Here is a 14,616-nt window from a genome sequence, read left to right as displayed (position 1 = left end):
CACTGCTCAGTATACGTCTGTGTGTACTCCAGATACCCACCTATAGAGGATCCATATGCTAATCACCCCCCCCCCCCCACACACACACACTTATGACTGGAACCAGATGTTCTTGTCATGAGTCCTGGGATCCTCCAAAACTTTATACACGACGCACAGGGCAACCTGGTCCAGCTTCACCTCAAGAAGGGCAGGGTCACACTAGCCATATGTGCCAGGCTGAGAGGGGCTGACAGAAGGATTTGGGTTAACTATATGGGGCCCCCATTTGGCAATGTCTGCCAGACATTTAAGGCTGAAGAAACAGGAATCGTTTGAAATGGAAAAGAAAGGCACAGCTCAGCTGTGGGAATGAAGAGGAAGTTAAAATATATGCAATGTAGTAGCCCACCATGACTTGAAAAAGAGTTGGCACTGAGGTAGACTGCACTCAAGGGGCACTACCATGTATCTTATTCAGATGAGCTGCACTAACTTATTCTTGCAATAGGTTTCCATCACCATGTTTACCCCATCTGGACCATGTACCTTTTAGTCATACTAGGTGTTGGCTGCATTTAAATCAACTTCATAGTTGGTTTCCATTACTGAACACATGCTGCTTTTAGCAGCAGTTCAAAGATAGGCAACGTGTTTAATGGTTTTCTTATATGCAAATGTAAAACAAGGGGTTTCCCTCCATCCCCCATGCTGACTGTGGAGGGAAACCTCCTCTTACACTCAAATAAATATGATAAAACCAGAAACTCACTATAGACCTTAACAGGTGAAGTTTGAATGCAAGTTGTGATAGACAGCTTTATTTTACATCTTTCTTTGTTGTGAAAACTAGATCAAGCTGCACTTATTTTCATGTAATGTATATGTATGGAAGAACTAGTTAATGATTGATTTAAATGAAAAACACATGACTGTGAAAATTTTGAGAAGATAATAAAATGCCACTTCATTCAAACCAAGAGTCAAAAAACTTTTACATTACCTCTCTTTCTCTACTGTTAACTAGTTGTCACTTTATTCTCTTGGTTTACGGCTTGCATAGTTAAGCGCGCAATATAGCAAAATTCAGGATTATCTGAAAAAAGTGTCGTTAAGCCAAGTTTTATTTTAATTCAGGGGAAGTATTTAAAAAAAAAAACAAAAAAACCTTGATGGCTATGTGAAAGTATAACAACAAATTAGATGTTTCCATACATGATTATGAAAGCAATTTGTTACATGGAATTTATACTTACATGCTGTAAGAGGTACAACTCCCAACCACGCAAAGGCCACAAGTGTATAATGAAACCAGTATCGTATTGCTGTGCCAATACTTGTAACCAGCCCAGCAAAGATGTCTTGGATTGGAAGCCGTGAAGGCATATCTGGGGAATAAACTAAGTAAAAGGAAAAATGTTTTTAATAAAACACTTTTCATACTTGCTTGCTGCAAGATCATTAAGTTGCTTAACTGGTAAATTATATTTAAAGAAAAATTACTGCAAGCACATAGTCTCCACACCTCTCTGCAAAATACAATCCCAAACAAGTGTCAGTAACAGCTTTACTCCTAACCTCTGCTTATGCCAGGTGTTGAATTTTTACCAAAAATAGAAGTGTTCTACAGGAGCATTAGAGTTGGAGAAATTTACATTTTTAGCAGTGCTATCGCCACCAAATATATAGCAAAGTTACCTCAGAATGTGCCCAACTATATGGTCTGGAAAGGAGAGAAATATCATAGCTCCTATACCTAAAATAGGAGGAAGTGAGTAGGTAAAGCCACAATCAGAGGCTGTACGTGGACATTTTTCTAGCTGTTTAAACAGGTGTTTGTGTTACATAGACTTCAAGTTGCCTACTTGATTTTAAATCTATCTGTGACAATTTCCTTGGTTTAGGTGACTACACACCAAAACTGAGGAACTGGCTCCCTCCTTCCTGTACCACAGGTAGTCCTCCAACAGTAGCAGCCCACCAACATTAGGACACTGGGTGGCACCCACTCAAAGTCCCTGGATAACCAAAAATTCCGACCTCAGGCTCCTACCTGTACAAGCCATTCATCCTTTGCATGTATTTAGGCCTGTTTCAGTCTTATTCCAGCTCAGTTTCTCATCAAGCCAGGGTATAGACCCCTCTTCTCCCCATGTAACTCTTTACAACCCACGCTGCCCAATCTGCTTCTGACTTTCCATATTCTAAGAGAATACTTCCATGAATTTATGCTCTCCCCTACCCTGGGGGTCTTCAAGAGGAGGTTGGATATGCATCTAGCTGGGGTCATCTAGACCCAGCACTCTTTCCTGCCTATGCAGGGGGTCGGACTCGATGATCTACTGAGGTCCCTTCCGACCCTAACATCTATGAATCTATGTCTGGTAAGTCAGGAAAGCAAACAGACATTCTAGCACACAGCATGTTTAAATGAAAGCTGTAAATAAAGTACTGTTACTATTGCATAGCAGAGGCCACTGGCTATGCAAATTTCCACAGATTTAAAAAGTACTGTAGGCTAAAAGTAGCACAACTCAGTTATTCTGAAGACATAACTAATAACATTTGAAAAGCTATACCTAGGTGATATGTTAACAAAATATCTGTGTGGAAAGAAAAAAGTTAGTGAGATTTTTTTTCTAGGCCAAAGATTACCATGTAGGGCAGCACACTGCATGCAAAACATTATCCCTTTCTGTCTAGCATTCTCCACAGCTTAATGGATGGCTTCACACTTCTTCGGTTACAAAACTTGAGCTGTACAACGAATAGACCACAACACCCAGCTAAGCTTCCTTCCTCTACATCCAGTCCATTCTAACATCAGATGCAGAGATGGACCGTAACTTTATTTTTGGGTTTCCTGGTTATCAGAGGTTTCAATTTGGTTCACCCGCTGGACCTCCCCCAGATTCTGATTCACAGAGGGGGTAGGGAAGAGAGTTCAGATACAAAGGCAGGAGTAAGCCACCCCTATTTCTCAGTGCATGTACAGGAAGACAACAGGAGCTCAGAGCCTTCCAGAATAGGACCTCCTCTTCTCCCCAACTCCAGCTGCAGTTAAGTGGTGGCAGGGTTCACGCCCTATGCACAACAGCACCCCAAAGGTCTCAACTCATATGGGAGAGAAAGGAGCATAACTTACAATGCCCCACAAGAGTCCCTCATGATTCTGGCTTACGTGCGGAAAGGAGAACAGATCAGACATTCTTGACACACTGGGTCCAAGACATCATATGAGAAAAGAGAATGTCACTCCAATACGTGTCCTCTTACCTGTTATTATTGTTTAGATTTATACCCCACCCCCATCCAGAAAGGCTTGTAGTGTCTTACAACAGCAGATTAACAACCCATAAGATAGCAGGGATCTGGGTTTTCCATTTCCCATGGAAAAACAGAGAAAAACCACAGATTTCCTGGTTTTATCAGAGAAACCCATGAATTTCCCCCTTTTATAAAGAGCTCTGCAGGCTGGCTGAGTTCCGGCCTGCAAAAGCTGTTTGCAAAAAGAGCGGGAAAGTCCCAACCCTGCCCAGAGGGGGACGGGGAGGGAGAAGGGGAAGGGCGCACCAGTAAGGAGGACCAGTAGGGCTGGAGGGCTGTTGTGGGGGGCACCAACAGGACCGGGGGGGGGGGGGGGGGCTGTAGGGACCTTTAATTTTAATTACAGATTTTGAAGTTTTTACCAGAGAAAATGCAATTTTTTAATCATGGAAAACCAGGATCCCTGCTTATTACCCAGGAAAGCAAACCCTCTGGCCCATTCCAACCCCCATTCACACACAATGAAGGTGTCAAAGATCCAGCCCTTGAGCCAGAAAAGCCCTATATGGCCAACAGTGTTACCTGTGGGTCATGGACCAGCGCTGACTCTGGACCCACAGGCTGCATGTGTGCGGGCTGAACACAGACACAATGTGGGGACAGGCTAAGGCATGCACTACATGCAACAATCATGTCAGACCAGCCAAATGATCCAGTAGGGTCTGGCTCACACTCACAAAGCAGCCACACTTGCTGGATCCAGCACACAGGGCTGGTCTGGCATGGGCGTCACACACAACATACACCCCAAACTGGCCTCAAAGCTGTATCCTGAGTGTAGGGCAGAGGCCAATGCATGCTTCATGCAGTGCATGGGGCTGGAGCTGGTGTATGCACTGAAACCATCATATGAGCCAGTTTGGGGTGTGTGCTGCCTACACCAGACAGCCTCTGCACACTGGATTTTGCACATGGACCCAGTCTGGCCTGCAGAGTGACTCCATGCCTAGCCAGATGAATTTGATACCCCTGACACATAAGTATACAAAACCTCTTCAGTAATTACATACCATTACCAAAATAATCTAGTATCAGATTTCATACAGGTTCTTGGCTTTTACTAGCATTTTAACCTGAAGGGTTTTCCTTCATGAAATCTTTTTAAAATGAATGGAAAAAAAAAAAAAAAATCAATATTTGGAACAGGTGAGAAAACACAGTTAAGTGTCCCAACTTTGAAACATATCTAGGAGTATCCTAATCATCTTTCACCAATTTTCACCTTGGTTCTCAAGAAGTTACAGAAAACAAGCAGAGTCTTGATGATAGCAGTTCCAAGATACTACCCCAGCTCATAGAAACAAAACAGCATCAAATTCTTTGTTAATACAAACAAACAGATCCACTCTGGACACGACTCTTCCGGCAAAGTAATCTAATAATGGTAGGATAAATTTCAGTGTAAAGTTTTGCTTCAACCAACATTAAAACTTGGTCTCCAGGTGCTTAAGAATTTTAGTGGAGTCCCTGCTCTGATGCAACCAGGTTTGAGAAGCATTTAAAGGCTGCTTTTTCTAACTGCTCTACAGACTGCTTGCCTACTCAGATTGCCTTGAAATTTATTGAGACTCACAAGAGTTTTGGAAAAGAACTAAATATGAAAATTTGACAAACAGCCTTCCAAAAAAACATCTCTGAAAGATTATACCAACATGTTATGCCCATCTTGGGCTCAACCCCTGACCCCAACAACCTTTCCACCCAAACTGATTTCAGTTGCTCAAAATATATCTCAGTTCATGCATAGCACCCACTTGCCTTCCAGAAAGCAATAAAGAAAACCTTATTAAGGGAAGAGTCCACTCTCTGGATTAACACATAGCAAACATTCACATGCAACATAAACTGTAATGCTCATATGCACAAAAAACAAAACAAGGTTCTCAGCCAGCCAGTGCTCATGTGACCTGGGTATCTCAAAAGGACATACCAAGACCTCTGAACTTATGTAATACCCAGGCCTGGTGGACTCAAAACCTAATCTTGGCAGAATTTTTGGCAAATTCCTGCCTGAACTGTAGACATTTGTTACAGTACAGTCTGCATAAAAGGAGCTTTTGTTTTGACGAAATATGATCTGTGTACAGCAGGTAATTCAGAAGATGCTCAAAACAAATATAAATATGAATGCTTACTGGGAAAGGGGTAAGTTAAGGGAGAGAGTGAAGTGAATAGTTTTCATACCTCTGAAAACCAGGAAACATGGAGTTAAAAACCATATCAATGTGGCCTTAACACTTGATACAGGCCACACTGGAGTATGGATTAATACAACAATTTTTCAGTGAATATACAACTGACACAAAGGCTCTTCTAAAAGCATTGACTTAAGTAGGCGTCACTGAGAATGGAGCTAGGTATTACCATATATCATTTACACAGGGAAAAGCGGCCCCATCCCGTGATTGGTGCCCCACACTGCAGCAGCTCACAGCCCGCATGGGGTTGCTTGTGCCTGCTCAGGACAGTCCCGCAAGGGCTGTGAGCTGCTGCAGCAGGAAGCGCTGGCCACTGGGCAGAGGAGGGGCCGTTTTTCCCCATGCTCAATACCAGCTTGTCCCCTGCCAGCGAGCGCGGGGTTGGGGCTGTGCGCTGCCCCCCAGCTGTACCGCGGGGTTGAGGGAGGCACTGACAATGAGTGGGTACGGGATCCAGTGGGAGCATGGGGCCCACACCAGTGTCCCGAGGCCAGCACCAGCAGGGCCCAGAGCAGGGCAGAAGGAGTACAGGGTCCGAGCCGGCAGGGGCTCTATGGAGCCAGGCCAGCTCCCCCTTCTCCCTGCCGGTGCAGCCCAGCCCAGCTCCACAGACCCCTGCCAACTTGCGCCCCACTCCGGACCCCAGGGCATTGGTCCCAAGATGGTGACCAGCGGGCGGGGCACCTGTCAAGGGGTGGGGCTACCCATGCAGCCCTCACAGCTTGGCAAAACTGGGTAAGCGGGCCTCCGCCTGAAATAATTGCCCGCCCCTGGTATAAAGAAAAGTATATGAATCCTTGATATTTGTACTAGGTTTAGATGGCGCATCTGTGAAACATTCCTGTACAAACATCTTGGCTAACATCCCGTAACCCAAGGGTGGGTAAAATATAGCCTGCAGGCTGTATCCAGCCCACGGTTGCCCCCACAGCACTCTGTATGGGGCCAAGCCCCATCTGCTCTCGTCTGGGGTAACCGGCGCCGTGCTCATGCCTGCACCCACCCTGAGCCTGCCGACAGCACTGCCCCAGGCCTGGTTAGCACACACAGCTTCCTGGCAGGGCTGCCACTGCTGATGCTGCCGCCCAGGTACTGCTCAGAGCCACCCCCACCTCCAGCAGCTCCTCTTCCTCCTGCCCCTGCTGTGCCAATCCAGGCAGCAGGTAGCACGGGGACTTGATGCTGGCAGTGGAGGTGCATGCCAGGCACCACATGCCCAGCTGGCAGGGGAGGAAATTGCAGCAGGGCAGCTCCTGTCCCAGAATGCATGGATCCAGCTCCAACTCCCAGTCACCTTTCACCCACTCCACCTGCCCAGCATGATGAGCAGCCATCCATGGTCAGCTGAGTGAAAAGGCAGCCCTGCCAGGAAGCTATGGATGCTGGCCAGAGCCAGGCTATCACACCTGCATTGCACTGCCTGGGTGAGCTCTGCTGCATGTGTCCCCACCCAACTCCCCGGGCCTAGCACATGAGCAGCCCCCCGCCCTCCACACCCACTGCACATCCACCCTCCAAACCCCACACTGCCCCCCCACACCATCCTCCATGCCCACCCCATGCCCCCCCATACCTTTCCTCCACACAATATACAAGTAGAGGTGTACCGATACATCGGTCTGATATTGGATCAGTACCAATATAAAGAAAACTGGTGGATCGGATAATCAGCCCGATGGGGGCAATAAATGCCCATGCTGGGCGCAGTACTCAGGCAGCAAGGAGCAGAGCCTGGCAGCTTGGAAAGCTGCTCCCAGCTGATAAGTCCAGTGTAATGGAAGGAGAAGGGGGAGGGAAGGGGTGTGGGAGCAGACCAACACCTCCTGTGGGGAGGGATGGGACGGGGAAGGAGCTGGCCAGGCCGGGGCAGGTGGACGGGCCACAAGTCTGGGGGGGGGGGAGGGAAGAGGTAGCTTCCACCGCTGCCTGCACCACAGGTGGGCATGTGGGGGAAATTTTGCCACCACTTCACGCCCAGCGCAGTCCTGGCTCTGTGCCCCACCTCGACCCATGCGCCAGGAAGAGCCGGGCTGCACCAGGCAGCTGGCGACAGCGATGTGGGAGCAAAGCAGCAAAGAAACCTGGGATGGATGCAGCATCCCACACTGAGCCCAGCCTCTGCCGAGAAGAGCCCTGCACAGCCGAGGGCGCAGCCCACCCCACCCCGCCCCACGCAGATCCGGGCAGCATGTGCTCCTCCTCCCCCCCACCCCCCCCGGTGCCCTCCCAGGATGCAAGTAGCCATGGGCGCCACTTCCCCCCACAAGCCACAACTCCACCCCCCCACCCCGGGCAGCACCTGTCCTGTGACCTCCCTCGCCACAGGGAACATTCATCTGCACCACCCCCCAACCCTTCCTTCCCCCCCCCCTTCCACTACACCAGACTTATCAACTGGAGGCAGCTGTATCAAAAATCGAATCAGTATCTGCCGATACGCTTCCTTACATATCGGCTATTGCTATTGGCCTCAAAAATTGCTATCAGTGCACCATTATATATAAGAGCTAGAATTTATTTTCAGCTATAATGCAATTGTTTCCATATACACTACTCAAAAAAAACATAAATCAGGGCAAAAGTTATTTTCTGAAATAAAATTAAATGTTACACTAGATCAGGGGTTGGCAACCCCAGGCACGCGTACCGAGCATGGCACGCAAGGCCATTTTGCCTGACATGCCATCACCGCCCCAGCTTTAGGTAGCTGCTGCCAACCACAGAGCCCAGGGTGCTCCCAGCAGGCAGCTGGGAAGCTGCAAGCCCTGCTGCAAGCAGCCCAGGCTCCATGGTTGGCAACAGCTACCCAGAGCCAGTGCTGGCTGCAGCAGTCAGGCAAATCAGCTCTGTACCAGCGCGTACACATGCGCCTCAGAGCGGGCAGCAAGAGGGTTGTGCTGCCTTAGGGCCAGGCTCTATCCTCGCTGTCCACTCCGAGGTGCACATGCAGTCACCACCAGCAGGGAGCTGATACAGGAGCTGTGGAGCCTGGCACAGCTGTTTGCAGCCTGCCCGCTGCTTGCTGCAGCTGCCCAGAGCCCAGGCTGGCTACAAATAGCTGCGCTGGGCTCCAGAGCCCTGACATCAGCTCTGTGCTGGGAGTGGGTTGTGCTGCCTCAGGGCCCACCCCACTGTCTGCTCCTAGGCACACGTTTGCAACCTCCTGACTACAGCCAGCTTCAGCTCTGGGTAGCTCCTGCCAACTACAGAGCCCGGGCTGCTTGCAGCTGAACCTGCCTCATTCCCACCCCCTCCATGCCCAGTGCTGGCCCAGCACCCTGTACTGAGATGCAGCTGGCACTGCCCCTTGCCAGGAGCACTACACCTTTGCAGGCTTATCTGTGTGGAGTGGGAGGGTGTTTGGGCTGATGGGCAGGCTCTGGGCCAGGGCCTTGGCTGGCTGCACTGCAGCATGGGGGCTGGCTCCCCAGGGAAGTACAGGGGCTCCAGCAGGCCCAGCACATTGTTGGGTCAGACTTTGTCCGGTGGCTCAGCAGCCCAGCTCTGTGCACCCATGTGTCTGGTTCTGGATGTGTGTGTGCATACATCTGTTCTGGTTCTCTGTGTTTGTGCACATGTGGCTTTGTGTGTGCAGTTCTCCGTATGCATGTGTATGTGCCTGGTTCTCTCTCTGCTCTCCTTTCTCTCTCCTCTTTCTCTTATTCTCTTTTTTTCTCTCTCACTGCAACATGCTTAACATAAAGAGTACCCAACAACAAAGGCAACATTTATGATTATTAAATATCCTAATTTGTGTTTTTCTAGCATGCCAGTACTCCGGCACCTTCCAAGGTAGACACTGTATTTTTCAGCACTCCAGCCAAAAAACGTTGCCTACCCCTGCAGTAGATGTTTGATTTTTAGTATATGATACCTTCTGAAAGACTGTGTGTGTGAGTGAGACCCCTGACAGCTCTCCAAAACTTGGTAAGTGGCCCATCAGCTAAAGTAACTGCCCACTGTTGCTGTAACCCACCAGCCATGAATGTTAGTGATCAAGTTGTCTGTAGATAATAAACCTGGTCAAACTTCTGTCACTAAAATTGAGCCTGTTCTGTCAGTTAACAACAAGGTCTTCAGAAGACATGCAGCCTACAGCAGCAGCCCAGATAACATCCTGACACAGCGTATACACAAACTACCAAACTGAGGGAGTGCAACACCTGTTTCTGAGCAACATCTCAATACACCCATAATACACACAGGACAAATAAATGGATACATTTGAAGCCATTTCAAAATGGAAATACTCTGAAAGGGCAGCAGCTGTTAGGCTCTAATTCCTATTCGCAGATGTTAGGGGCTGGAATGGACCTCACGAGATCATCAGGTCCAGCCCCTCTGCACTTGGGCACGAAAGACTGCTGAGGTCAGATGACCCAGCAAGGTGCACATCAAGTCATTTTGTTAAAGATCTCCAGGGTAGGTGATTGTACCACCTCTGGGGGGATTCTGTTCCAGACCCTTGGCACTCAAATTGTAAAAAAATGTCTCCTTATGTCCAATCTGAAATGATCTTCAAGCAATGTGTTCATTGTTTCTTGTCTTCCCCTGGGGTGCCTTGAACAGATGCTCCCTTAAGCCTTGACATCCACCCCTTATATATACTGATAGGCTGCCACCAAGTCCCCTCCAAGTCGTCTTTTCCCCAGGCTGAACAGACCCACGTCTTTCAGCCTCTCATCATATGACCTCCTCTTCTCCAGACCTCTAATCATGTACGTGGCCCTCCTTTGGACTCTCTCAAGCTTCTCCACATCCTTCCTGAAGTGCGGTGCCCAGAACTAGATACAGTACTTCAGCTGCTGTCTCACCAAGGCCAAGCAGAGCAGGAGGATGACATCCTTAGTCTTGCCTGAGATGCATTGGTAAATGCATGCCAGTGTTTGATTCGCTCTGCCAGCTACAGCATTGCACTGGTGGCTCATGTTCATTCTGTGATCTATCATGACCCCCAGGTCTCTTTCAGTTGCAGTGCTGGCAAGTGTAGCACCACCAAGTCTGTGTGTTGCAGATTATTTCTCCCCAGATGGAACACTTTACATTTCTCCGTGTTAAACATCATCAGGTTTTGATCAGCGCACCTTGTAAGCCTGTCCAGGTCAGCCTGTATCCCCAGCCTGTCCTCAAGCATGACCACACTCCCCCATAATTTGAAGTCATCCATAATTTGAAGTCATCCGCAATCTTAGCCAGTAGGCTTTTAACACCCAAATCCGAATCACTGTTGAACACGTTGAAAAGCATTGGTCCGAGTACTGAACCCTGAGGGACACCACTGGTCACCTTCCTCCATGCTGACTCAAGACCCAGAGAGTATTTATAGACAGAACTAGCTCAGAGCAAGCTGCCTAACCACCAGACCAGGAAGTAGTCAAGGACACATTTTCTCAGTTTTACCTTGAGGACATTGTGGGAGACTAAGTCAAAGGCCTTTCTGAAATCCAAGTATATGACATCAACCTCATTTCCCCTATCCAGGTGGTGAGTTCCTTGATCATAGAAGGAAATGAGGTTGGTCAGGCATGACCTGCCCGCAACAAAGCCATGTTGGCTATCTTATGTGCGAACAAGCCAGAAGCAATACAAACATAGCAAAACTGCTTCATTTTCAATGTTGCATGAAGCAGTTTTAAACCTGGAATGGTTCTACTTTATATATTTGTATCATTGCTATCTGATCCACACTTAGCAATTAAAATGTAGCAGCTGCTACCCTTTCAAAACTACTCCAAATTTGTGCATGTCCATACACGTATCTCTAACTCCCTTTGCTGGTATGTACCCTCTTCTTTGGGTATTCTGCACTGACCACCACAGGAAACAGCATAACAAGGTGGTGCTCAGCCTTTGGCCCACAAGCCAAATCCAGCCCATGGGGCTGTCATCCAGCCCGTGGGGTTCCACACAAGTCTGGAAATTTGGTGGTGGGTGGACAGAGGCAGAGTTGACTGCTTTGGTTTTGGAACCTCTTCCAGAGCCATGTTAATTAATTCTGCTTTCACCTTTCTGTCACCACCAGATTTCCAAATCATGCCACCCTGCAGGGAGCAGAAGGTTGAGTACCACTGGACTAATGCTTTCCCTTTGTTAGGAAAACACTGTGTTTACATTTACTAGGTGCAACCTCTACCTGCTCTTCTATAAATTTAGCTAGTGCCAGAATGTCAAACACATGCCCTGCCAGCTGGATCCAGAAGGGCTACTAGCAGACAACCAGAAATTGCATGTCCTTCAGCCTCACTGCTACCCTTGTTGCAACCCCAGAGGCCAACTGCTGTCAGACCCCTGTCCCTGAACCCACTGATGCCCCTGGGCCCCTCACCACCTCCACTGTGGTAGTCATGGCAGCTGTCCGCACTCCTTGGGCTTCAACCTGTAAGGAGTACTGAAGTCCAGATCCAGGCCAGGGCCCCAAGCAAGGTAGACACCCCTGGCCTACCCCATGGAAAAATCTGCACCTAAATTTTATAGCCCTCTACCTTTCCAACATACTATTTAACGCTCTGTTTTGATTTACTCATCACTTAACTCTCAGACTCACATCCCACCATGCTGCAGACAATTCCTATCTGCTGCTAGTGACACAGCCTTCAGAATTCACTGCAGAAATGAGGCACAGGGCTCTCAAAATAGGCATGCACCTCTTTCCTTTCACCACCTAGACACAAAAAGGAAGGAGAGGAGCAGATCTGGAGTCCATCAGATGGCTTCACCTTACAATCACAGTTCTGCCAAGCTGTTACAAGCTAACCATTCTAACATTCAATCCAGCTACACTAAAAAGATAATGCAGATGTGGTGCAACTCCAGGGAGCGGACTTCAAATTGTGCTGGCATGCATCTTAATTCAGTGTTTTCAGAAATGTAGGTTTTATTGACTTAAATGTTCTGGAAGGGCACAGAATATGGACAATCTTAACTCTATGTTAGCACTGTGTCTGACAGTAAAAAGCAGTTCCTTTTGTAAATGTAATTTCAACAATCTAGGTCAGTGAGCAAAGGGAACTGATTTGCTTGCTTCAGCAAACCTATTCTGTAAAAAAAAAAAAAATCCTTTAAATGACAGTTTTAAAAGGTTTCTAACAGTTTACCAATTCTAGACAGCACCTTACACACTATGGGTGCCACCAGAAATAAAGTCTAAATATAAACATGTGCAATAACTAAGTGGATTGTTTTATTTATAAATTTTATTTACTCTCAAAGCATAAAGAGATATTTAGATATTATAAAAGGTATACCAAGAGATTAACAACAGTTTGTTTGTTTTTTTACAGGAATTCCTTATAATCAAACACATGCATTTAAGGTCTGCAAAGCTACATTTCACGTAGGTAGACTACATACCTAACAATTTTAAATAAACGTTTGCTGAGATTTCAAGGTTATTATATGTTTATATTTGAGCATTAATTTTTGCTAAGCACACTGAAGTCCCAAAGCAGAGTGGGACATGATATTTAAGCTTCAATATTAAACCCACTGGGATGCCATGAGAACCTTTTAATGGTGTTGCACAAGAGTAGACACTGTCACACCCCACTTTGGCTGTGCACTGCATGAGCAGTAGGGGTGCGCGAAACAGGTTGTATTCAGTTCAGAATTGGATTCAGCTCAATTCAGATTAATTGATTCAGATCACCATCCCCAATTCGATTCGACTGAATCTGAGTACTCAATGCTGATTCAAAGAATCGTTGATTCGGCCATAAACACAGCTTTAAATGTTTTTTCTACATACCTCAAGGTACCACACACGGCTCATGAATGCTGCGCTGCTGGGGTGGATGGAGGATCCCACAGGAGTGCAGGGGAGCCCCCCAACATGCTCAGCAGCAAACCCAGAAGTGGACTTCCGGTCCACCGCCAAGCACACAGCAGCAATTGGCCACATGGGGAACCTGGGTGCCCCCCCAGACCCAGGAGGCAGCAGTCAGCGAGCCCCCCCAAGCTTGTTCCCCAGTGGACCCAGAAGTGGACTAGAAGTGCTTCCGGTCCACTTCTGGGTCTGCTGCCGAGCGCACTGGGGAGCCCCCCCCCCACTCCTGAGAGACTCTCCATCCACCCCAGCATCACAGCATTCACGAGCCGCATACCTTGAGGTATGTAGGAAAAAAAACATTTAAAGCTGTGTCTATATCCGAATCGCCAAATCTTTCTGAATCAATTTGGAGGGTTCAGATTCGATTCAGAGAGTAAAGGGTCTCCTGATTCAATTCGGATTTGGAGATTCGGCTGCCAAATAGGGCTGAATCTCCGCCGAATTAAATCAGTGACCGAAGCTTCATACAGCCGGAAGGAGTAGTAACCTTACCAGTGTGTCAGCACAGCTGCTGCCAGCACTTCACACATGCTGTGAGCTGGATTCATCAGATGGCTGGCATGAGGTTTGGCTGCAGTCCCTGCTTTCACCTTCTAGGCTCTGGAGATGCATGAATACCACTACTGTTCATGGTTTCCCTTCATCCCCCTCCCATCTGTCCCCACTGAATTCAGTATCAGGGGAAAAGGGGATGAGCAGCAATAGTAGGTCTCAGCCCCTTGGCTCAAGCTGCATGCAAGCAAGGTCTGAGCACTGCCATCACTTGTCCCTGCTCTTCCCTACTGCTAAACATGGGGGGCAGGGGCAGCACACAGCTGAGCTGTGGTCCTGGCTCCAGCCAGAGTCTGTGCTAATCAACTGGTCAGCTCAGGGCTTGGAGCTAAACAGGAACCGGGCTGACATGCTGACAAGCTAAGAGTTCACTGGCATCCAGGGACTGCTGTGAAGAGGGTCTAGCAACCTCCTCACCACAATCCTGGATCCATCCACGGTGCCTCACAATATTAGCACTGTTAGGTATGTAAATACCTATACAGTTCACAAAACAGACACAGATTTCAAACAGGAATCCATAGTATCAGAGACATTCTGACCTATGGTCTTTGTATGCATTAATGAAAAAATTGTTCTATTTCTTCTGCTAACTTACAGAAAAATAAAAACACAGATAACAAGTTACTTTTATATTTATTGTACTAACTTACAAACAGAAAAACGGTGGCCAAGATTAAAAAAAAAGGTACCCAGAATTAGTAGGTCTATCAGAACAGCAAAGATCTTTACTAG

At 47.6% G+C, this 14,616-nt stretch overlaps 1 protein-coding gene across 2 annotated transcripts in view; it reads right to left on the bottom strand.

Moving 5' to 3' along the window:
* The window catches only part of MARCHF6 (membrane associated ring-CH-type finger 6), a 76,354-nt gene that overhangs the window by 48,423 nt on the left and 13,315 nt on the right, over positions 1-14,616 (bottom strand). For both annotated transcript variants that reach the window (XM_006275650.4, XM_006275651.4), the window contains exon 4: positions 1,236-1,379. In XM_006275650.4, coding sequence (XP_006275712.2) covers positions 1,236-1,379 — 144 coding nt within the window. The remainder of the gene's footprint in view (positions 1-1,235; positions 1,380-14,616) is intronic.

The sequence above is a fragment of the Alligator mississippiensis genome, chromosome 5 (assembly GCF_030867095.1).
Source record: "Alligator mississippiensis isolate rAllMis1 chromosome 5, rAllMis1, whole genome shotgun sequence".
NCBI lineage: Eukaryota > Metazoa > Chordata > Crocodylia > Alligatoridae > Alligator > Alligator mississippiensis.
The sequence above is the reverse complement of the archived record's forward strand: the minus strand, read 5'-3'. Positions and strand labels throughout refer to the sequence as shown.